This window comes from Trachypithecus francoisi, unplaced genomic scaffold (genome assembly GCF_009764315.1).
Source record: "Trachypithecus francoisi isolate TF-2019V2 unplaced genomic scaffold, Tfra_2.0 Lachesis_group11, whole genome shotgun sequence".
NCBI classification, from domain to species: Eukaryota; Metazoa; Chordata; class Mammalia; order Primates; family Cercopithecidae; genus Trachypithecus; species Trachypithecus francoisi.
In genome coordinates, this window is record NW_022681456.1 from 123,757,659 (window position 1) to 123,783,567 (window position 25,909).

At 38.9% G+C, this 25,909-nt stretch overlaps 1 protein-coding gene across 6 annotated transcripts; it reads right to left on the reverse strand.

The window, feature by feature from the left end:
• Nucleotides 1-1,385: 1,385 nt before the first annotated feature.
• Nucleotides 1,386-9,678, reverse strand: KLRD1 (killer cell lectin like receptor D1). 6 transcript variants are annotated; one of them, XM_033222921.1, is made up of 6 exons: nt 9,220-9,678; nt 7,818-7,910; nt 7,610-7,672; nt 5,357-5,508; nt 3,648-3,751; nt 1,386-2,836 (listed from the first exon to the last, which is right to left on the reverse strand). In XM_033222921.1, the coding sequence occupies exons 1-6, from the start codon at nt 9,224-9,226 to the stop codon at nt 2,716-2,718; spliced, it is 540 nt and encodes a 179-aa protein (XP_033078812.1). In that variant the 5' UTR covers nt 9,227-9,678; the 3' UTR covers nt 1,386-2,715. The 6 variants fall into 6 exon arrangements, 4 of the variants coding, with proteins under 4 accessions (XP_033078812.1, XP_033078811.1, XP_033078813.1 ...); XR_004440051.1 differs by having other exon boundaries at nt 1,870-2,836; nt 5,419-5,508; nt 9,220-9,494; XR_004440050.1 differs by having other exon boundaries at nt 1,870-2,836; nt 3,648-3,754; nt 5,419-5,508; nt 9,220-9,493.
• Between the last annotated feature and the right edge of the window lie 16,231 nt (nt 9,679-25,909).

Consider the following 25,909-nt stretch of genomic DNA (forward strand, 5'->3'; position numbering starts at 1 on the left):
GTTTTCCCTTGCCTACTATAAGCTTGTAATAGAAGGTTTCAGTCTTTCATGTCCTTTTAGCCTCCATCCACTGCCTGTTTTCAAGCACTCCAAAATTTTAGTGTCTTTTTTTTCTTTATAACAGTAACTTCATTCTGGGTACCAAAATATATATTGCTTATCTATTGCTATGTGACACATTAATACTTACCGACAGTTTCCGGAGGCTTCTCCAGCTCTGCAGAACTCTGAGTCAATTAAACCTCTTTATTTTACAAATTTCCCAGTCTTGGGTATATCTTTATCAGCAGCATAAGAATGGACTAATACACTAATGCTGTGGGTGAGCAGTGGCTATCTGGGCAGGTGGCATTGAGGTAAAAGTATTTACCAAGACAGTTGTAGGTAAAGAAAGGCAGATTTATTAAAGAAAAGTAGGAAAATATGTTTCCAGGGAGGTAACAGGCAGCATCAGCAGAAGAAAAACTGACTGCAAAGAAACAAAGGCTTGCTGAAGATTTTATGGAATAGTGTTTATGCTGTACGCTGCAGAGGGCTTTGTCCAGTACTGATAACGCCAATGTTGCAGTGAGCTAACTTGCAGGTGTCTGGTGATAGGTTAGCACATGGCCCATATCCTGGACCGTAAAGAAAGGCAGACTCATAGCTTATCTGCTTTCTCTTTCTGCTTTCCTCTGCTCCCACCAGCCTAACTCCTTTTCCCTAATTCGAACTTCACAACTAATGGAGGAACCAATAATTAACATATTGAGAAAAATAGAAAATAATTACTTGTCCTAGCATACATGAATTAAGGAACCAAAAGGCAATGTTTAAATTATATAAACTGGCCGGATACATTATGCCTGTAATTCCAGCACTTTGCGAGGCCAAGGCGGGCAGAATCCTTGAGCCCAAGAGTTCGAGACCAGCCTGGGCAACAATGCGAAACCCCATCTCTACAAATGATACAAAAAATTAGCTGGGCATGATGGCTTGTACCTTAGTCCCAAGTAGTCAGAAGCCTGAGGTGGGAGGATCACCTGAGCCTGGGAAGTTGAAGCTGCAGTGAACCATGATTGCATCACTACACTACAGCCTGGGCTGTAGTGGGAATGAAACCATGTCTCAAAAAATAATAATAATAAATAAATAAAATAAATGGCATAAACTATGAAGTAGCAGTTGTAACATATTTTTAGGATTATGTGGGTACAGTAGACATAACTCTAAAGTGGTTTCTAATTGGTACACCAGTGGCCTAGCGTACACCTGCATAATCCCTTCCCGTTTAGTTTGAGTAGAATTTGGGATTATGATGGGATGTTACTCTGTGGTTAGAGTACACCAAATAACAAAGGTGAGGCAGTTTTTCAGATGCAATTAAGGTTCCAAATCCTTCCATCTTTTTTTTTTGGAGAGGAGTCTTGCTCTGTCGACCAGGCTGGAGTGCAGTGGTGCAATCTTGGCTCACTGCAACCTCCGCCTCCCAGGTTCAGGAGATCTCTCACCTCAGCCTCCCAAATAGCTGGGATTACAGGCACGCACTACCATGCCCAGCTAATTTTTGTATTTTTAGTAGAGAGAGGGTTTCACTATGTTGGCCAAGCTGGTCTCAAACTCCTGACCTCAAGTGATCCACCCACCTTGGCATCCCAAAGTGCCAAAGGGATTACAGGCATAAACCACCGGACCCAGTCCAAATCCTTCCATCCTAAGTCAATCAAAATGAATTTTTTATCACAAAAATGATGAAAATAGACCAGCTTTGATTCATAACAGAGAAAACCACTCTAAGTGTTAAAATCAATACAGAAGATAATGCCTAATGAGAGGAGGTCAGGGAGATAGGATAGTTGGTGCAAAAAAAAATTGATAATCGTTACATGCTTGCCTGTATTATTTTAAAATTTTTAATTAAAATATATTATTTTGTAATCACATGGACAACAAAACCAAAACATTACAAATCTCCAGAAAGTGCAATGCATAAGCTCTCTTAGTTCAAATTAAACATTCGAAAGATATTATATTTCATCCTATATATTTTGTCAGTTAACTGAAGTGCATTTTTCCTAAATCAATCTTCATACAAGAAAGTGAAGAGGGCCAGGGATGGTGGTTCACATCTGCAATCTTAGCACTTTGGGAATCCAAGGTGGCAGAATACCTTGAGGCCAGGAGATCAAGACCAGCTTGGGCAACACAGTGAGAACTTGTCTTCACAAAAACTAAAACTTAGCTGGGCATAGTGGTGTGGAGCCTGTAGTCCTAGCTGCTTGGGAGGCTGAATCAGGAGGATCACTTGAGCCCAGGAGTTGAGCTATGATCTTGCCACTGCACTCCAGCCTGGGCAATGTGAATTAAATTTTATTTTGTAAATTTTATTTGATGTGAATTCAATTTTATTTAAATTTGTGATGAGAATTTGCAAGAATGTAAATAAAATTACATAAATGTGCAATAAAACTACATCAAATTTAACATTAAATAGATACATTAAATCAAAATACTCACAAAATTATTCATATTAATTTTATAATTTCAAATGTAGATATACAAAGTTCATCAATTTTAAAACACATTGTTTCACATATATGACAATTGTGTAAGACACTGTTTGAAAACATTTTATAGACTCCAGAAGTAGACAATTAGTAATAATATAACAAGTAACTGTATCATCATTAGTAATGTTGGGTCTTTACTCTCCACCTTCTCTGTCCCAAGAAACATTTAAATGAGCTGTTGCTTACAGATAAAACGATTTTTAGTTTCACAGGATTCATCTAAAGCATTTCCCTTTGAATTATATGCTATGCAGTTCTTTGGATTAAAAGTTTCAAACAATGGAAATCTGTAATGAAGAAGAAAACGTTAACATACACAAAAAGGAAGTGAGAATGTTCAGATAGTTTTTCAATTAAATGATATAATTTTCAAAAGCATTTCAGTGAGATATTAACATATTGAGTCCTTTTTTTTTTCAGTAACCACAATTTTCATGATTCTCTAGTGTAATACTACAAAAGACCCAGTTATTTTCTTACTAATCAAGAGCATTGAGGCCAGTTTTTCCTTGCTGTTTTTCTGTTGTCATTAATGGTTTAAATATGTGATATGCTTTTCTTCTATTTTATTTAAGATGTATTATCTGATCTAGTCTAGGAAAACAAGCAAAAGCATAAACTTTGTCCCTGTGTCATGCTGCAAATCTCATGTTTATAAATGAAAATGAGATTCAAAAAGTACACACATACAGAAAACGAGCCTACAGCATGTAAAACATAAGACAATGCTGACAATATTGGGATCTACCAGAATAGATAAAATAATAAATATATTATTTTTTCTGGACTGCCTCTGTGTATATGAGAATCGTACATGCACATATAATTCCAAGTGCTTGTACTAAGGCAAAAACAACGCATATGTTAAAAGTTATTTTATGGCCACAAATACACTAACTTTCACGTCACTTGAGCATTAACTTGGATGTTCTAGGCAGATCTAAAATTGTCATTTTGTTGTACCTTTTCCTTTTTCTGTATTCTCATGCCCTAGACCAGGTTATTTCAGCTACAGTGCTCCTGGATGTTACCTTTACTAATCACATCTAAGGACAAATTCATAAAGAACAAAAAAGGCCATGATTGCCAGAAACTTACAGATACTGGGAGAGTGCAGAGCCATTCTCCCACAACCAGGCAGTGTGTTCCTCACTATAAGAGAGTCCAATCCAGTAAAATTGTTGACTGGAGCTCATAAAATCCTGCTTCAAGTAAAAGACAATCACATTAATCTATTTTTAATCTACTCTGGGAATAACATATTTTGAGGGAAAGTCAGTGTTTAGAATAAGATTCAGCCTGTCCATCGCACAAACGGAAATTATTTTTAACTTCTTTAAAAGGTATAGTCACATGACTCAAAGTCCTCATTTATCAGGCCCATTCATATATGGAGAAAAAATACTACAAAATCTCACTTCTTGAAGAATTAAAAGCCTTGTAAAGGGAGGTAGAGTCTTCATGGAACACTTTCTTCACGGGGGATCAATGATTAAATTTGATTCCAAAATAGTGACGTTGTGCAGGATGAATCCCATGGGTATAATCTGCTCAGCATATAATCAGCAAAGGTGCCGTGTGCAGCAGGAGAATTTTTTCACTTTTTAAGAATTGCGTAATTAGGGGCCAGGCACGGTGGCTCATGCCCGTAATCCCAGCATTTTGGGAGGCCAAGGCGGGCGGATCACGAGGTCAGGAGATCGAGACCATCCTGGCTAACATGGTGAAAACCCGTCTCTACTAAAATTACAAAAAAAGGCCGGGCGCGGTGGCTCAAGACTGTAATCCCAGCACTTTGGGAGGCCAAGATGGGTGCATCACGAGGTCAGGAGATCGAGACCTTCCTGGCTAACACGGAGAAACCCCGTCTCTACTAAAAAATACAAAAAAACTAGCCGGGCGAGGTGGCGGGCGCCTGTAGTCCCAGCTACTCGGGAGGCTGAGGCAGGAGAATGACGTGAACCCGGGAGGCGGAGCTTGCAGTGAGCCGAGATCTCGCCACTGCACTCCAGCCCGGGCGAGAGCCAGACTCCTTCTAAAAAAAAAAAAAAAAGAAAGAAAAAGGGTAATTAGGGCCAGGTGCAGGCTTGATGGCTCATGCCTGTAATCCTAGCACTTTGGGAGGCCAAGGTGGGTGGATCACCCGAGGCCAGGAGTTCAAGACCAGCCTGGCCAACATGCCAAAACCCTGTCTCTGCTAAAATTACAGAAAGTGCCAGGCCTGGTGGCGAGCGCCTGAAATCCCAGCTACTCAGGAGGCTGAGGCAGAAGAATCGCTTGAACCCAGGAGGCAGAGGTTGCAGTGAGCCGAGATCACACCAGTGCACTCCAGGCTGGGCAACAGAGTAAAACTCTGTCTAAAAAACAAACAAACAAACAAAAAGAATTGGGTACTTTTTCTTACCATATTTTCCATACTAGTTTATATCCTAGAAAGATGACAAAAACTATAAAATTATAAAAGAAATTATAAATTCAATTTAAAAAACTAAAAATTACAGTCATTTAGTTGGTTCTTCAAAGAAAACGAGTAAATATAATGACCTATTATCTTCTTTGAATTCTTCCTGAACAGTTTCTTTCACTTTATTTGGCACCGAGCTTGATTTGTATTCTCATGATATAAATCACTGAGGAATTTAATACAGATTTGACAATGACTACTTTAAGGTACACAGAACAGATAATTCAATTCCAATGTAACTGTCCACTTACTATGTGATTAATGACTTAAAGTATTTAACTTGTTTAGCTAGTATATGTTTTCTAGATGAAAGAAAATGTAGAAAATCAGACTTAGCACATGCCAGCTCATCTCTGTTTTGAAGCTGGAGCAGACTGGATTTCTGAGAAGCACAGAAATGCCTACTTTCGTTCCACGTTTTCTCCTCACTGGAAATGAAGTAACAGTTGCATCGGTACCCAACCCATTTTTCTTGGCAAGAACAGCAGTCAGAGTCTGACAGAAAAGATAAAGCATGACTGATGACACTGGAGACTAGACATTTCTTTCAATGCTATTTAATTATTCAAAAATTATTTGCTGTGTATTCTTTTAACATTCTTTCAGAATCTACTGTATACACCACACTTCAGAGGCTACTAATGTGAACTAATTAGACATGAACATGATGCTTTTTCCTCATGGAGATTATATTCTAAAGATAGAATCACAATTATATAATTTTCAATAATTTGTTAATGATATTTAGTGATGATTTAGATAAGTGCAAAAAAAATAAGTATGTTAGGCCGGGTGCGGTGGTTCAAGCCTGTAATCCCAGCACTTTGGGAGGCCGAGATGGGCGGATCACGAGGTCAGGAGATCGAGACCATCCTGGCTAACCCAGTGAAACCCCATCTCTACTAAAAAATACAAAAACCTAGCCGGGCGAGGTGGTGGGCGCCTGTAGTCCCAGCTACTCGGGAGGCTGAGGCAGGAGAATGGCGTAAACCCGGGAGGCGGAGCTTGCAGTGAGCTGAGATCCGGCCACTGCACTCCAGCCTGGGCTACAGAGCGAGACTCCGTCTCAAAAAAAAAAAAAATTAAGTATGTTAAAACAGCATGTAGGAGAGTCTAAGATGAGGGCCAGTTACAAGAACCTTTTTTTGACGAAGTGACCCAAAACTAAGTACCGTAGCATAAATAGGAGTTAATTAGATGAAAAAGATTTAAAGAAAGAAAACATTTTAGCATACTTTCTGAGTCAGAAAAGAATACAGTACATTTGGAGAATTTTGATATATGTTTGGATATCTTATTTTTGAAAAGGGAATATAAATAAACCAATTATCTTGAGGCTTAATTATACAGTTTATCAATAATAGTGTCTTCAACATTTGTTATCCACAGTAATAAAAAGCATGACACATCACAGGCACTCAAATCTTTGCCATATGTGTGGTGCTGAAGATTTTTATATTTTTTAATTGTTTTTGAGACAGAGTCTTGCTCTGTTGCCCAGGCTGGAGTGCAGTGGCACCATCTCAACTCACTGCAACCTCCACGTCCCAGGTTCAAGTGATTCTTGTGCCTCAGACTCCTGAGTAACTGATACTATAGGTGTGTGCCTCCATGTCTGGCTAATTTTTGTATTTTTAGTACAGACGGGGTTGCCCTGTCTCAAACTTCTGACCTCAAATAATATGCCTACCTCAGCCTCCCAAAGTGCTGGGATTACAGGCATGAGCCACTGTGCCTGGCCAAGATGTTGCTCTGTAAATGAAGCAGTATATAATCACAGATGACGGTGAGACAACTTGGGGCACATTCTGAAAAAAATATATTCAGAAAATTGGGGCCGGGTGCAGTGGCTCTGCCGGGTACGGTGGCTCATGCCTATAATCCCAACACTTTGGAAGCCCAGGCAGGTGGATGACCTGAGGTCAGGAGTTCAAGACCAGCCTGCCAACATGGCGAAATCCCAACTCTACTAATAACACAAAAATTAGCTGGGCATGGTGGTGGGCGCCTGTAGTCCCAGCAACTTGGGAGGCTGAGGCAGGAAGGTAGGAGAATCGCTTGAACCTGGGAGGTGGATGTGGCAGTGAGCCAAGATCGCGCAACTGCACTCCAGCCTGGTCGACAAGAGCAAAACTCCGTCTCCAAAAACAAAAATTGGACTTTGAGCTGGCTTTCACTGGATAAGTAAGGTTTAGAAATCTGTGCATTGTATTCTGGAGTACAGGAGGAGCAAAAGGAAAAGTAATGAGATGCAAAAGTATAGGTTATAAGCAAATTCAGGCAGGTAATAAGGATTAACTGTAACATTTCCTGTGGTTTATTTTTTGTTACTTATTTGTGAGCACTCATATAGCAAACATATCTTTCATTTCAGGCTACTATTTTCCTGATTAGTTAAATGTACCAATGATACACATTCAACGTAATTTAATCATTTTTACATTAGATTGAGTAATGTAAAATGAGACTATCCTACACTGGTAGGCAAATTTCTATTACTAAGTATAATATTCCATCACTACTCTCTGTGTGAAAAACAAGAAACTGCTTATGTAATCCCTTATCAATGCTAAGTTTTCCAAAAAATGTGACCTACCTTTCTGGAGTTCTATGTTGAGTCCTGGAGTAAATGCTGGCTCAACACTCAGCTTAGTAAAAGCTATAAGAAATGTTTAAAAATTTGTTTAATTAGGTATGGGTTTATGAAATAATAAAATATTACACATTAGTAAGATGAAGCCTTTATTATTAAATGATGTCATCACAGTTTTGATTTTTATGGAGACTTGCTTAGAAAAACTTACAATTTTTCAACAGAATTCCCAACGTAGCCATCAATGAAAGGCATATTATCCCTAAGGTCCCAGAAATTAACCTCCACAGAGTGGTCTTAAACACTGTAGAGAAAGACAGACAGACAGACAGAGTAATGACTTAAAGAGCAAACACAGGAGCTGAGTTCTTAAAAGCAGAAACTAGTGAGGGAGAATCCACAACATTCTTTCATTTGATAATGGAGTCATCTTGCCAATAAAACACTGAAGACTTTCCAATCAGGACTTCACCCAATACCAACATTTTTATGTGATGTATCTTATTCTTCAGGAAGATTATTCAAACATTTTCTTCTCTACCAGCTCTGTCGCAGTAAAGTGAATTTACCATTTATATTTTAAATTGGCAGAGATGCTTAAAGATCTGGAGGAAGAAGGTATTAACGGGCACCATGTTGTGTTTTATGGACTTACCTAACAGATACTTATTTTTATTCTCTCAACAAAATCACAAGATAGATAGCATGATTCTCATTACATAGATGAGAAAACATAAGGTCCAATAATGATGTTATTTTCTCAAGGTATCAAAACAAGTAAGTATCCAAGTCAGAAATCAAATGAAAGTGTGTGTAGCTCAAGAATCTTTCATTTAACATAGTCTACCATTGTCACAATAATGCTACTGAGAGTATGTCCTCTCCTTATCTCTATGCAGGTTTTGCTCTGATAAATGTCTAGCTACTCATGGGTTCGTAGAGACATTATAGGGAAAAAAAGACATAGGAACGTTCTGGGCTTGGTGTGATAACTAATAACAACAAATAGATGGGTAACACCTTGGAGGCCTGGCTTCATTTCACAGTACATTGAACATACATGAATAATCTTTTTTCCCCAAGAACATTACGTCTGTTCATACTCAAAATTACTTGCTTCTAGGCTTTTCACCTAAAACAGTTCCACATTAGGAGATTCTAACATGAACACACTCTCAAAGAGTGATGTTGTCATTAACAACAGTACAATGTGTCAAACTGTTCATTTGTGCAATTTTTGGATGTCACGACATAAATAGTAAATTTAAAACTTTTCAGCATTGTGTCATTAATATTTGGCATTTTCTATTGCTATGCTAGAATACTGTTGCTCACAATTTAGGCTAAAGTTCAGTTCTCATTCAGAATTTAAAAGTAGACCTGTCAGAAGTCACTCTTTAAACCTGTGAGAAAAGCTTCATGAAATCATGTCTAAGTTACACAATGAAGAATCAGGAGAATAAAATGAATGTGGAAAGTGCTAATGCATGAAAATCCTAAAAACACCCACTGTTAATCATGTCCTTTTCTCTTAAAGCATTATCCCAAAATTAGCCAACCCAAGAAATAGCTTTCCTGGTTATTTTTAATTTAGTGACTGAAATCACACATACCTGCCATGAGAAATTATGTTCCAAGAGTGAAGTAGAGAAGGCACGATGTGTACTTTTTCAGATAGAACAGCGTTGAATTGTTGGAGCTGAGCTGGAGATTAAAGAATCTGAAAGTTGAGTATGAAGAAATTTAGCCAAAACAGAGAATGAAAAATTGTGCATTTAAATGATGTTCTTGAATCATCTATTGGTGAGACATGTATTATAGTGTGAATAAGAAGCAGTAGAATCACAAGCCTCTAAAGTGTTCCAGGAACCACAACACAGGAAATTCTCACAGTACTTCTGTAACATTAACACTTTGGCAAGGACTAAAGAAGGTGAGAGGAGGTGAGAGGCAGTTTTGTTGCTGTTTTGTTTTTTATTGTTTGAAAATCAAATTCATTTTAAAGAGTTATCTGGAACATGAAGGAAATGATGGTCAAACCAAAGGTAAATTTACTTAGTATCACAAAATTACTCACGGAATTTTCCTTTTTTAATAATAATAAACATTTATTACTTACCTTGTGCTTTACACAATTTAAAGCACTTGGCATATGTTAGCTCATTTATTTCTGTAAATGCCTTGATAGTAAAGATATATAAATATTCTCAATCTGTCAATGAGAAAACTGAGGCATACAGAGCGAAGTCATTTGCCCAAGGTCACATAAATTGGGATGTCCATGTCTCACTCTGTTCTTCTGATCTCTACCTAATTATCCTGGCCATGACAGGCAAAGTGCAAAACAGTAGAACTGGATGGGTTTCCCACTTGAATGCCTCATTCACATTAGCCTTAAAAGCTTTTTTCAACCCCCCCAATTTTCATTTTCTTAAAGTTCTTTAAGCATGACTTCAGCTTCTTTATTTTCCTTATTTTTACTAATACATTACTATATTGTTTACCGTGTTATCTACTTCAGATACTATACTGATACTTCAATATACACTTTTTTGTCTACAGAAGAGTAACCTTGTTAATGGGAATATCAGATGTGGAACAGGTCAAATTTTCAATGTGGAGGAGATTGACTAGAATAAGAATCTCGAAAGGAGATATTTCGATCCATGATGTAGTATCTGGAAATACAATCTACCATGCATCCCCATATAAAAGCAGACACTCAAATAAACATTTTGTGTATTATATTTTGTATATTGTTTATGTTCAAGCATTATAACATTACTATAGATAACCCTTTTTGTAAAAAGATGGGCTTTCAACCAACAACAGAAAAAAATGAAAAACAAAGACTGCTTTGATTTCTCAGTTTTTATGAAATCTAAACTTTCCATCTTTTCAGTTTGCATTGTGTGCATAGAGCAGCTTTCATTGCACCACCAAATTTGTTGAGCTATAAATCCTCACTGAGGAATATAAGTGTAAAATCTACTTCATCCAGATGATATGCAAATCTTAATTGAAGTGATTTATTTAAAAATCCTTTGCTTACTTGAAATCTATTCATTTTTAGTTTTAGTGTTAGAAAAAGCTGATCTAGAAGAAACCTATCTGATATTGATTATTTTCCCCCCATGTAAAATTGCCTTAAAATATTGGAGATTAGGGGTTTGCTTTTAGTTTTTCTCTTGAGACAGTATAAATTTATGACAGAATGTGCAATAGGGATTATTACTACATTTTCAGTACTAAGAGCAACACCTTTATTTGGAAGTTATTCTAAGTTTTTAGAACCATGTTTGGTGAGAATACATCCATCAATCGTTGTCCTTTTTTTTCATCTTAGTTCACTGACTTAGAAATAAAAATCCAACAAATGCAAGTTTACTTCAAGAACTCCAGGCTTAAATATTTAAGATACCTAAACACACACATACACACACACACACGCACACTGCAAAAAAAAAAAAATATATATATATACACACACACATATATATATACCTCCTTCCTTTAACTCTTTCTGAGCTGCCAACTCTGATTGTTCTTTTTTCTTCTTCTTCTTCTTCTTTTTTTTTTTTGAGACGGAGTCTGGCTCTGTCTCCCAGGCTGGAGTGCATTGGCGCGATCTCTGCTGACTGCAAGCTCCACCTCCCAGCTTCACGCCATTCTCCTGCCTCAGCCGCCCGAGTAGCTGGGGCTACAGGCACCTGGCTAATTTTTTGTATTTTTTGTATTTTTTGTATTTTTTTTTAGTAGAGACGGGGTTTCACCGTGTTAGCCAGGAAGGTCTCGATCTCCTGACCTCATGATCCTCCTGCCTCGGCCTCCCAAAGTGCTGAGATTACAGGCGTGAGCCACTGCGCCCGGTCTCTCTGATCTTTTTACTTATTTTTGTACGTAGGCAGGTGAATGGTTTCCATGTACTGTATCTCTCCCACTCATCTCCACTTTTTCCTGAGGCCTGAGGTTATCATTGCCTCGCCTTTGTCCCTTGGAATATTTGGGGAACTATGGCCAACTAGTTATCTGTATAGCTGTATCTATGGGCTCTTTTTTCTCCAATAACTGCTGAAAGCCTTGCTGCTCTCAGACATGCTAATCCGGAAGTGCTGAATAATCATCACCAGAATGAGTCTCGACAAATGAATCTTGTGATTTGCTATATAGTCTAGCACTCTCAGCCCTAAAGTCAGGTAATTCTGAACACTGTGTTTTGCCCCATTTCCCAGAATTACTCTATAGTGTTACGCTCTAGTCACCACCTCTAGAAGCTGGATTAAGAAAATAACCTTTATTGTGTTCCACCTGCCCTTTCCTATTGCACTTCCTTTCCTACCTTTATTCCATACACAATTCCAAATAAAGTTTCCACTCAAAGTATTCTCTGGATGTGCTGCCGAGAGAACCCAGACTAAATTCCTCTGACATATTCAGCTTCACTTATATAAATTTGCTTTTGAAAAGTTAGGTATCCTGGCCGGGCGCGGTGGCTCACGCCTGTAATCCCAGCACTTTGGGAGGCCGAGATGGGCGGATCACGAGGTCAGGAGATCGAGACCATCCTGGCTAACACCGTGAAATCCTGTCTATACTAAAAAATACAAAAAACTAGCTGGGCGAGGTGGCGGGCGCCTGTAGTCCCAGCTACTTGGGAGGCTGAGGCAGGAGAATGGCGTAAACCCGGGAGGCGAAGCTTGCAGTGAGCTGAGATCCGGCCACTGCACTCCAGCCTGGGCGACAGAGCAAGACTCCGTCTCAAAAAAAAAAAGAAAAAAAAAAAGAAAGAAAGAAAGAAAGAAAAAAAAAGTTAGGTATCCTGCCAAAAGAGCATCTCTTTTTGCAGGATCTCCCATTCCCTAGTATCCGCTGCAGGAAGACGCCCTCTTCCTCCCCTGCAGTTTACTAGTGCCTTTGTTCAGAGCAAGTGATGACTTCAATAGCTAAGTCAACTTTTAAACCTGGCCGGGCGCGGTGGCTCAAGCCTGTAATCCCAGCACTTTGGGAGGCCGAGACGGGCGGATCACGAGGTCAGGAGATCGAGACCATCCTGGCTAACATGGTGAAACCCCGTCTCTACTAAAAATACAAAAAACTAGCCGGGCGAGGTGGCGGGCGCCTGTAGTCCCAGCTACTCGGGAGGCTGAGGCAGGAGAATGGCGTGAACCCGGGAGGCGGAGCTTGCAGTGAGCCGAGATTGCGCCACTGCACTCCAGTCTGGGCGACAGAGCGAGACTCTGCCTCAAAAAAAAAAAAACTTTTAAACCTTAGTCAAAAGCCGGGGAAAAGAAGCTAATGTTCACTTAACATATAAACAGTGACGTCTTTTCCCTACCTAAAAATGTATAACTAAAATGCAAAAGACAATAATAGTATACATTCTAGTATCCCCAAGGGAAAAATTTATTTTGATCTCACTGCTTTTAGAAAATGCATTCTTTGAGCGGAAAGAAAATTGCTCACATCAGGCTGCAAATCATTCTTTTAACAGGGAGAGAGGGCTCCCTGAGAAAAAACAAAAGACGTTACTGACCTGGTAAAATCTCATTGTAAACATGCTAATAACAAACCTACTAGCTATAGTGGTTTTTTATATATAGTGGGTTTTGCTTGCAAAATCCTTATCAATGGAATGATTTTAGCAAGATGTATTAGATTGTCTAAAATTGTTAGTGGTAAAGTCAAATAAAAACATAAAACGGGCCGGTCGCGGTGGCTCAAGCCTGTAATCCCAGCACTTTGGGAGGCCGAGACGGGCGGATCACGAGGTCAGGAGATCGAGACCATCGTGGCTAACATGGTGAAACCCCGTCTCTACTAAAAAACACACAAAAAAAACTAGCCGGGCGAGGTGGTGGGCGCCTGCGAGGCAGGAGAATGGCGTAAACCCGGGAGGCGGAGCTTGCAGTGAGCTGAGATCCAGCCACTGCACTCCAGCCGGGGTGACAAGAGCAAAACACACTGTGGAAAAAAAAAAAAGCATAAAACTAGAAATTGTGGGTTTATGGAGGCTGGCTTCCTGGAAAAATGTCACATAAACCATGGGTAACCGTAACCATGTAACCATCTGAGTATAAAATGGGGATGTGACATGACCAAAACATCTCCTTTTGTGTAAATGGTACAGCCACAAACACCTTTAAGAGACCTCATATGTTTATCTGTTTGTCTGGGCCACAGTGTGTCCTAAGGGGAAAGTAAGAATGAGTAGGTGCTTTTGCAGGCCTGGTTTTTCCACTGTTTTGTCTGCATCTCACAATTATAACTGAAATTATGAGTAAAGCATGATACTGGGTGAAATCTCTGAGGATGCTTGTGATACTGATTTGACAATCCACTCCTTTGTGTTACCTCCTTGAAGAACTGGTTAAGTTTTGCCCACATAGATAATGAGAAATATACATACAATTATATGTATAGAAGCAAACACCCCTTGCCTTTCGTCTTATAGCCCAAGTTATCATTGTCCCTCTCAAACATCTAGGAACCTTTGTTGTACTTGAGCAGACTTTTGCGTCTGTAGGCCTTGGGCCTTCTTTTCCCACTAGCTCTGCTCAAAGCTTCGCCACCCTCATACCAATGGATCTCAGGACTCAATATATAAATATCCCAAATTATTCTGCTTATCTTATACGCAGGGGCTATTTGGGGATGCATGTCAGAAAAAGAAATGTGTTGTTGGGGCTCAGGACACATCACCCCAAAATATGATAGCAGGAGACTAGAATATGTCCCCTCAAAATATTTTTCTTTGTTAGCATGTTTCAAGCTGATTATTTTGAGAAACTGCAGACACAAGAGTAGCTCATGTGAAAAGCTGCCCTTTTGTAAAGGAAAATTACATCTGTAAAGGAAATCTATATTAGTAAAATTATCTATATCATGAAAAGAACTGCTCCTAAACAATTTTTCCCCTGAAGGACTCTTATTTACATAGCAAGAAAATCTTTATTCAACATGTATTTCCTCACCTTCATCCTCCCACGACGTGTTCCTATTCCAGAAACACCCTCCAGAAGCCCCAGTCGCTACTCCTTTATGCAGTTCAGGATGCCATTTAAGTGTCAATCATCCAGCTCTTCAATGAGTTGCGTATTTTTGTGGAACCCAAGACTAAAGAAACTCCCCTAATACAAAGGAAAAAGGATGAGCACAAGGGAGAAATGGTAAATGAGAGTAGGAAAATAAAAGAGGTCAGAGAAGCAGAACAGAGTGCTTCTGACATGAAGGTTCTCATGCCATGAGTGAAGCCACCTCTGCAAAATTATGACAGTGAAAGAAATTTGACATAGTTGATTTGATCTTGCTTCTGACTTCCAAGCTGTCCTTGGTCATTACTGGGTGTAAGTCAAGCTAACTTTGGGAGGAATTTAGTTTATAGTTTAACCTTAAGGCAAGGATGATAATAGCTCTTCTCAAAACTCAACTGCTTTTGACAAACTAATAAAAAGGTCACAAGGTTAGGGTTATGACAGGGGCCTGAGCTCTGCTAAAGTGTGGGTGTAGTTTCTATAATCACTTACTGCTCGGGAGTCATGTGTCTAGTGACCTTCCCAATTGCTCCTATAGATAGCATCAATACTGTAGAAGTTAAGGTTGGTTGTTTTTGAGGTGCTTTTTCAGACGAACCCCACCTGGACTCCTGGCTGATGACTCAACTAATCCTGTGGCCTCACCCAGAGGCAGACTGAACTCGTGAGGACCATTTTCTATACCCTTATGGTTTCATCCCCCTCCAACCAATCAGCAACACCCATGCCCTAACCCCCTGCCCACCAAATGGTTTATAAAAATACTAGCCTTCAAGCCTTCATGGAGACTTTGAGTGATAACTCCAGTTCTCCCAAGTAGAACAGCCTTGTGTCAATTAATTTCTTTCTCTGCTACAACACTGGCGTCTCAGTGGATGGATTTTGTCTGTGCAATGGGCAGGAAGAACCTGTTGGGCGATTGCATGAAAAGGGATGCTGCATTGGGTGACACTTACCTGCCACTGACGTCAGCACTTCCCTGCATCAATATCCTGAATTTTTATGGGAGTTGAGTAAATGTCTTGAAAACAATGCATGCTCTGCATAGATGAGAACAGTCACATCTTGTTTTATTGCAGCCTACTTTATTACATTTTGCAGAAATTGCATTTTTTACAAATTGAATGTTTATGGCAACTTTATGTCAGGTAAGTCTATCAACACCATTTTTCCAACAGCATGTGTTCAATTCATGTCTCTCTGTCACATTTTGCAACTGTCAAATTCATTTAAAATATTTTCATTAATATTATATATCTTATGACAATATGTGAGCAGTGCTTGTTGATGCCAATTTTGTAATTGTTTTGGGGCATGAGGACCCATGCCCATATAAGATGGTGAACCTATTAATAAATGTTCTGTGTGCTCTGCTCCACTGACCAGCTGTTCCCCATCTCTTTCCTCCTCTTCTCAAGCCTATTACCTGAGTTACAACAATACCAAAATTTGGCTAGTTAATAACCCTAAAATGGCCTCATGTGTTCAAGTGAAAGGAAGAGTCTCACGTCTGTCACTTTAAATCAAAAGCTAGGAGGACATGTCCAAAACTGAGATTAGACTGAAACCTAGGCTTCTTACACAAAAGAGTTAGCCAAGTTGTAAATGCAAAGGAAATGTCTTAGAAGGCAATTTTAAAAGTGCTACCCCAAGTGAACACACAAATGATAAGAAAGCCAAAAAGCCTTATTGTAATAGGACTACCAGGTTGCTATGCCCTCCGTGCAGCAACAGACCAATACACTGATAGCAGGTTTGCAGCAGAGAAAGAGTTTGACAATCACAAGGCACAGAACAAGAAAATGAGAAGAATTTTCAAGCCCCAAATATTTGTTGTGGAGGTATTCTGGGCCAGAATTTTTAAAGGATTGTGGAGGGCAGGGGTTGGAACATTTAGGGTCATCTACTGGTCAGGGTAAGGGGGATGAAATCATCAGAATGTGGTGACTGCATTCTATCATGTGTCAGTTTCTCACCGGGCCCCACATACTGACTGGCATCGGTGGTTTTGTTGGTATGCAGAACCTAAAGAACAAGCTCAAACAAAAGTTTATCTTCTTCTCACAATGTCTTAGATTCTATCTATGGAACAGAAAAAGGAAAAAAGTCTTGTGACAAGGCCTGCATTATCCTAGGGTACTAAGCTACAATTGGCTATGCAGAAATGAGTCAAAGGACAAGCTGGCTTAATCGTTGCTGCTATTGTGCTGCAAGCCTAGTTGGATTTTTCCCCCTTCATTCATTTTATAAAATTTGGGGGTGGGGGCCATTTTCATTATTGTGGATATGGAGAAAGTTGTAGTGGTCTGCATAAAAGATCCAACTAGTCACAACATTCCCTTAAACCTAAGTCTAATCTAGAACTCTAGCTCTTTTTAATTCTATGAAAGCTGAGAATGGTGAGGAAGCTGCAGAAGAAAACTTGAAAGCTAGCAGAGTTTGGGTCATGAAGTTTAAGGAAAGAGGTTGTTTCCATAAGACACAAGTGCAAGGTGAAGGAGCAAGTGCTGATGTAGAAGTTGCAGCGAGTTATTCAGAAGATCTAGCAAAACTCATTGATGAAAGTGGCTACACTAAACAAAATATTTTTAATGCAGACTTCTTCCTTATATTGAAAGAAGATGCCATCTAGAACTTTCATAGCTAGAGCAGAGTAGGTGATGCCTAGTTTCAAAACTTCCAAGGAGAGGCTGTCTCTCTTCAGAGGTGCTAATGCAGCTGGTAACTTTACAGAGCTTTTGCGTAACCAGGTCAATGAGCAGTAATATTTTTAAATGTATAAATTTTTTTCAGAGCAGTAGGTCTCAATAGTGGGTTTAAAATATTTACTAAACCATGCTATAAATAAATGTGCTACCATCCAGACTTTGTTTATTCACCTGTAGAACTTGGACAGGTAGATATATTGTTTTTTAAGACATAATGCTATTGCACATTTAACAGACTACAGTATAGTATAAACATAACTTTTATATACATTAGGAAACCAAATTTGTGCGATTTATTTTATTGTGGTGTTCTGTAATCAAACCCACAATATCTCCAAGGTTTGCCTATATTATGCATTTCCTGCACCCAAAGAACATCATAACATCGTAGCTAGTTTTCTTATCATTATCTGGAGATAACTTTCACTTAAAAGAGATAGCATCCATATTATTTAACTTCATCATTAACTAGATACCTCTGTTCCTTGAATCCTTGCATGTTTTTAGCAAAAACAAAACAAAACATAATTAAAAAAGAAAAAAGCAGAATGGAACCCTAATGGTAACATGGAAGAGACTACCTCTGAACCCTGGTTTGTTTAGACAAAGGAAATCCTAGATTGGTTCTTGGCTGGAGAAGTAATAAAGCACCTTTCTATACCTTTAGAGAGAAATCTGATAAAAATAGAAGAACCAGAATGAAAATCATTTCCCCTTGGGGCAGACCAGGGTGAGCACAAGTAAGAAATAAGACTATTAATTTTCGTAATGAGTCCTTCTGTACTATGGATTTTTAATGCATATGTGTGTTTTACTTTGGTTAAAAAAAATTAAGAAAAAAATTTAAATCTCTAGGAAGCATAATTACTAACTCATTTTACTTAGAGTTCAAATGTTTTGAAAGATGGTATTCTGTAATCTGTATCAACCACCAAAAACTTAAGTTCATTTTCCTACTTATTTCTTTATTCAACTGTGGAAATGGTTCTGGTTTGATAGTCACAGTGTCTTTGTAACTCCGGCCTTTCTTGACTCTTGGCATGTTGTGTGCTGAAATGAGGAAGCCTAATTAAGTGTTCCTCAATTATATCATTAGCACTTGAAATATACTGTTAGATGTGAAATAAGACTATCAATTTAAGTTTCTTAAGATATGTATGTACCATTATCATAAAAGTGTGTTGCACAATATTAGACACATGATATTTGGAGAAAGTGTTTTCTGGATTGATCACAGAGAAAAAAAGTTCAAGTAAGTGACTCTTTTGGTGAAGAAAAAACAAAGGAAAAACCTTCCAGAGAAAAAGTAAAAAGTGCTAAGTTAGTGGCCAGGGCATAGGTTATATTTCGTTTGGAAAAGTCTGGAAGCAATCACTGGGTTAATCACCGTGTCAAAGCAGAGGCAAAGGACTTTCACTTGGTTTGCAGAACTCAGAAACATTCAGAGTAGTTCACCCTATATCACTCCCCTTTGTGAATGAGTAATACATAGAAAGAATCTCCAGTGTTTTGTTAGAAGAGAGCAAGACAAAGACCCAGAAATAATTTGCAATTTGTGAAGGGAGAAGAAGGAAACCCCAATTTAGTAAAACATAGTAACAACCCTGAAAGTGTGTTAGGGTTGCTGAAACTGAGGCATGGGGGAAAATGCAATACTTAGTTTATAAAATACATTAAAATAAGAAAATGTATAAAATTATTTTTATTGTTTTTTTAACATTCTCAGGTAAAGACAGAAATTTAACCAATAATAGTCTAAATGTCTTAAAAATATTTATAACATTTATTTTAATGAAATAAAATACACATCGACACATTTAACTATCTTCCAGAGGTACAGAAAGGAGTATGATTTGTTAAAATTTAAGAGGGTTTGCTTTTAATCAGAATAGACTTGGAATTTCCCTAAGAAAACAATTATAAAAGTGATTGTATACAAATATAATAATTTCAATTTCAATGTTTTCCCTGTATTCCATAGAATGATCAAAAAGAGATAGTGTCCACACACCAGGAGACAAATGAGCACAAGTTTACAATTTGCGTGAGCACAGGAACACTTTCATCCTTTGAGCTATCAGGATAACCTGGGTGAAGATGAATTGTTGTCCTGTTTCCTTCCTTCTCTTGTCTCAAAATTTCACACCTTTAGATATTACCTTTAGTGCAGTTCTTTAAAATGTGAATTGCATTGGGCAGATCACAGACTAAACTTGAAAAAACAGCAGAAAAACACCATAACTACCACATACTTACCAAGTTATGGGAGAAAGTAGAGCCATCTTCCCACAACCAAGTGCCAATTGCTCTCTGAAACAGTGTCTGACCCAGTAAAAAGAGAGTAGAGAATTTATAAACTCCTGGTTGGAAACAGAGTCAAACATATGTATGAATCCCAATTCTGTCAATTCTAGTACTGCAGGGGCCATCGGGGTAAGTTTCCCTTGGCCCTCTGAAGGTTCATTGAAAAATCCACTTACAAAAGGCAAATTAGTAGGAGAAAAAGCATACACATTTATTTAACATGTGTACACGGGTGCCTTCAGCATGAAGACCAAAGATACAGGGGAAATTGTCTATTTTTATGCTTAGGTTCAACAAAATATGAACAGCCATGTAGAACCATGAGTGCACAAGATGAATATGATCTAATGCAAATAGATTGAGCAGAAAACCCCAGCAAGGTCTGTCTGTCTAGATGCTTCTCGGACTCTCTGAGTATGCATTTATTCCTTCTGGGTATAGGGCAAGACCCTTTCTGGAAGAGAGTCTTATGACCTACAGTCAAACGAGGTACGTCCGATAATTTCTTTATGGCCAATTTTTACACAGAAGGTGGGGGACATTAGAGTAATATTTTTAGTTTTTGTGATTGGCTTTGAAGAAAAGGGGTTCTGGTTTGTGTGACCTGCCTTGGGTGAGAGGGATGTTACTTTTTATGGCTAGCCTAAAAAAGAATGGGACTGAGAGACAGGAAAGCAGGAGAAGGTCAGAGAAAAACTTTTGCTACGAAGGTTGCTTCTGAGGTCTTCATTTTAAGATGTTGTTTTTTGAGTCTCAATAATACAAAGGTTCTTATAGTTACCTTTGTTTGTTTGACTTTAGGCACCTTGCATTTTGAATAAAGTATCAGACTCAGCCATTCAACTCCACATCTCCAATATTATATTCTTTTAAAATTATATAATTACATTCAAAATTATAATAGTCACATGACTCCTCTTTCTCTCTCTCTCTTTTTTAACCCATTTACTCATGGAGTATAAATTATTACCAAACTGCACTCATTTTAGGAGGTATCAAAACATAAATGTTCTAGGAACTTAGATGATTAGATCTGCCTTGCACTTCCTTTGTATGGTTTTTCTTTTTTCTTTTTTAACCGAGTCTCGCTCTGTCGCCCAGGCTGGAGTGCGGTGGTGCGATCTCGGCTCACTGCAAGCTCCACCTCCTGGGTTCATGCCATTCTCCTGCCTCAGCCTCCCGAGTAGCTGGGACTACAGGCGCCCGCCACCACACCTGGCTAATTTTTTGTATTTTTAGTAGAGACAGGGTTTCACCGTGTTATCCAGGATGGTCTCAATCTCCTGACCTCGTGATTCGCCCGCCTCGGCCTCCCAAAGTGCTGGGATTACAGGCGTGAGCCACTGCGCCCAGCCTCCTTTGTATGTTATTAGAGATTCTACCTCATGATATCTCATTTCATGGACACTCTGTGGATAAAATATCAGTTATGTCCTACAGTTCGTAGTCAGTCAGCAAAGGTTCTAAGTGCAGCTGTGGCAAGATGCTCTTTCTTAAAATAATGGACCCATTTATATATTATCTCTAATATTACTCTACATGTTATACGAGAAATAGGAAAAAAAGCTACATAATTTAAAAATAAATTATAAAGAGGAGTTAAAATTCTTATGATTCAAAGCAGTTTACATGGTCATTGGCTAAAACAATTGATAAGACTGAAATCTCACTCTACATTGAAACACGGTATTAGAATTATGATTGCCTATTTTATCTCTAATCACCTAAAGGGCAAAACATGAACTAATATGTTTCTTTAAATGACATATCTCACTGTAAGAATGTTGAATAAGTATGCAATATTCATTATTGAGACCACTTTATTTCACAGAAACATGGGTGTCTATATTTTAATGTATCGCTGGGTTCCAGCGATTCTCCTCCATCAGCCTCCTGAGTAGCTGGAATTACAGGCATGCACCACCATGCCCAGCTAATTTTTGTACTTTTAATAGAGACGGGATTTTACCATGTTGCTCAGGCTGGTCTCGAACTCCTGACTTCATGATCCACCTGCCTCAGCCTTCCAAAGTGCTGAGATTACAGATGGGCCACTGCGCCTGGCCTGATCTTTCTTATAGAGGTAAAATCCATATTTAGACAGATAATTAAACTAACTTATCCCCATAGTTTTGTATAACCTAGGGGTGATTTTTAAAGTTCTAGTAAGTTTTTAGTTACCTGTTTTATTTCCTAGTTTCTCTATTTTCATGCCTCTGTCTTCTAAGAAGTATAATTTAATTTGTAAAAGTATCTGCCTATATATAACAATCTAATTATGGGTTTTATAATACTTCAGTATATAAATAATTCACTTGAAAAGGATGTTGGCACTAAAATGGATGGTCTTTTTTAAAACTTAAAATTTATTTGGATTTGTTTTAAGTTAGATTTCATGGGAGGAAACACTCTCATTATTTATATAACATTTTTTTGCAACCTATCCGTGAGAGGTCCGAGCGTTAAATAAAAAAAAATTGTCGGAGTTATTTGTATGTATGCATGTATTTGTGTATGAAACAAATACCAACAAATACTTATTGATTATACCAATCTCATACACACCTTTGCATTCTCCCATGGCTGTCCAACTTCAAACCTGTGCCTTACAATGTATATTCATCTTCGCTTTAGGTACAGTTTCACCATGGTTTTTAATTATCAAAAAAACACAAACAAACAATTTTTAAAAAGAGGGTTTTGTTTTTGTTTTTGTTTTGAGACAGAGTCCCGCTCTGTCTCCCAGGCTGGAATGCAGTGGTGCAATCTCAGCTCACTGCAACCTCCGCCTCCCAAGCCATTCTCCTGCCTCAGCCTCCCCAGTCGCTGGGACTACAGGAGTGCCACCATGCCCGTCTGATTGTTGTATTCTTAGTAGAAATGGGGTTTTGCCACACTGGCCAGGCTGGTCTCGAACTCCTGACCTCAGGTGATCCACCTACCTCTCCTCCCAGAGTGCTGGGATTACAGGTGTGAGCCACTGCGCCCAGTGCCCAGCGAGGTTCTTTATAAGAACAAAACTATATATAAACAGTTACAGGACCAGGTGCAGTGGCTTACACCTGTAATTCCAACACTTTGGCAGGCCAAGGTGGGAGCATGACCTTGATCTCAGGAGTTCAGGACCAGCCTGGGCAACAAAGTGAGATCCCGTCTCTGCAAAAAAACAAAAACAAAAACAAAACACAAAGCACCACAAGCGAAATAAAATGATGATTCAAAGACTATTTTGCATTCCAAACTAATTTCTCATCAGTCCTTATTTGTCCTTAATTTCTAATCAGGTAATTGTTCTGTCTGCTTCTTCAATCTGCTAAATACAAGATGTCAAACATGAGTAGTTTCAAGTGCTTGATTCTGCTTTTGGTAGATTGTAAACTTGAGTAGGTTACATAATCCCTTTAAGATTCTTTTCCATCATCTGTAAAACATAAAATGCAACTAAATAATTTATTGGAAATATGTTCTGAGAATGGTTTAATGTATAAACATATAGGATATTTAACACCTAATTTGTGCTCAAAACCATTAAGAAACATATTGATAGGACATAAGCTATTCATTATTAATTACAGTGAGTTTGCAGACTGAACTTTAAACTTTCATGGAAATCTCTGGATTCTGATATGACCCTGGCCCCCTATGAGACCTCAGTCATCAGTACACTTTATGTGTAACAGGTGTGGCTGACACATCACACTATACGGTACAGAATGTTTCCAACCACAGCGTTGCTGCTGCCTGAAATAAGAGTTAACACCTACACTGGTCTTGGTGTGACCGCAGGAGGTAGGGGATAAAGTGGATGGGTAATGGGTAGAGGAAATGGCATGTCTGGCGAAAACAATAAGAGGCTCTTTCATACAATATTGGGAGTTGAAGCAATTTACCTGGGCAAAAAACAGAAGACATAGCTTAGGGAGGAGAGAAGAGACCAGAACTGAGGTTTACAAGCATGGATGTGGTTGATCGCTACCACTATAACTGCACTATTTTTGTTATTCCAGCAAGTGTGACCATAGGAAACATTACTAAACTTAGAACTATGACACTATTTACCTGTTAAGAGAAGAGGAGGGAATAGGAAGAAGTCAATCACAAAGAAAAAAATAACATAAAATCATAAAGCATCAATAGGACTATAAATACTAGTCATATTTTCAATGAGATGATTTTTAACTGGAAATTTTCTTCAGATAATGTGCTTAGAGATAGCATGTTTTGTAGGTGGAAATAATGGGCAGGTAAAGACACACACACAAAAAAACTTTAAGGTACCGTGAAGAAAGATGTTAAATAATACCTTGCGAAAAATTATCATGGTGACTATTGATACACAAAGGACTTATTTAATATTGGAAGCTTAATGACATGAATGGTTTGTCCCTGAGTTATTTCTGAACCCTTATCATGACAGAATGGTGACTGTAACAGAAATTTTTGAGACTAGACATAAAAATGGTTCACGCGAGAGGAAAAGAAAACTAGCATATGGCAAAAATAATTCCTGGAATAAAAGTGACTTGACCAGCTATGATTTTACAGACTGTTTTTTTTTTTTTTTTTTGAGACGGACTCTCGCTCTGTCGCCCAGGCTGGAGTGCAGTGGCTCCATCTCTACTCACTACAAGCTCCGCCTCCCGGGTACACGCCATTCTCCTGCCTCAGCCTCCCGTGTAGCTGGGACTACAGGCGCCCACCACCGTGCCCGGCTAATTTTTTGTATTTTTAGTAGAGACGGGGTTTCACCGTCTTAGCCAGGATGGTCTCGATCTCCCGACCTCGTGATCCGCCCGTCTTGGCCTCCCAAAGGGCTGGGATTACAGGCGTGAGCCACCGCGCCGGGCCAGACTGTTTTTAAAAGAAGCCACCCATTTCTATTAGTCACAAGACTCTCTACTTAAATTTCAATTTTAGCAACAACACAATCTAAAGGTAAGAATTTATTTTATGGCCGGGCGCGATGGCTCAAGCCTGTAATCCCAGCACTTTGGGAGGCCGAGACGGGCGGATCACGAGGTCAGGAGATCGAGACCATCCTGGCTAACACGGTGAAACCCCGTCTCTACTAAAAAATACAAAAAAAACTAGCCGGCGAGGTGGCGGCGCCTGTGGTCCCAGCTACACGGGAGGCTGAGGCAGGAGAATGGCGTGAACCCGGGAGGCGGAGCTTGCAGTGAGCTGAGATCTGGCCACTGCACTCCAGCCTGGGCGACAGAGCAAGACTCCGTCTCAAAAAAAAAAAAAAAGAATTTATTTTATTAATAGAAGTAAAGTATTTTGAAAATACGGAAATGGTATTTTACTCCAGGTTAATATGCAACATTGCTAGCGCAGTACACTGGCAACATCAGTAGAGCCAGATAATGAACAGAACTCTCACAGGAATAGGCCAGAGATTGTTCTTTTATATACGGTTTTCTCACCATACATTTAAAAACTTTTAGGTGGAAACTAAATGATGTGTAGGATTCAGAGACCCTAATTTCTTTTCTTTTCTTTTTTTTTCTTTTGAGACGGAGTTTTGCCCTTGCTGCCCAGGCTGGAGTGCAATGGCGCCATCTCAGCTCACCGCAAATTCTGCCTCCCAGGTTCAAGCGATTCTCCTGCCTCAGCTTCCTGAGTAGCTGGGATTACAGGCATGCACCACCACACCCGGCTAATTTTGTATTTTTAGTAGAGATGGGGTTTCTCCATGTTGAGACTGGTCTCGAACTCCTGACCTCGGGTGATCCACCTGCCTCGGCCTCCCAAAGTGCTGGGATTACAGGCGTGAGCCACTGCACCTGGCCCAGAGACCCTAATTTCTTATCTGGAATTTATGGATAGAAATGTATTTTAAAATTTATTAGTTTGTATTTTAAAATAAATGTGTTTATACATACATGAATTAACAGCCCCACTGGCATTTGATGATTCACCCTGTAACCAAACACATTAATATTTCCACAGCAAAATGTATAAAACAAAAACTACGATTAGCTAAGTTCAGGTTTTGGAACCAAACTGATGAAAACATTTTGTTTATAGATATTTGGTTTTTAGCTTTATGGATAAGCAATTGGAGACTTATCTCCTGTGTCAGTATGTGGATTAAAGTATACTCAATTCTTTGTTCAAAACACCTATTCCCCCCTTACTGAGCCCCTCCACATGTGGTTTCTTAATGATAATTTATCTGAGTGATTTTACACACATGTTATAGTAAACCTGTGTATAGATTGAACAAGGTAAGTTGAATCTCTTCACAGAATATTGTG

What these genes read in the sequence shown, in the direction of transcription:
- KLRD1 (XM_033222920.1), bottom strand. An exon ending in CAACATAGAACTCCAGAAAG is followed by an intron (nt 5,509 to 7,609) that starts GTAGGTCACATT and finishes CTTTTCTGTCAG; the next exon opens with ACTCTGACTGCTGTTCTTGC. An exon ending in TCTGCACTCTCCCAGTATCT is followed by an intron (nt 2,837 to 3,647) that starts GTAAGTTTCTGG and finishes TCTTCATTACAG; the next exon opens with ATTTCCATTGTTTGAAACTT.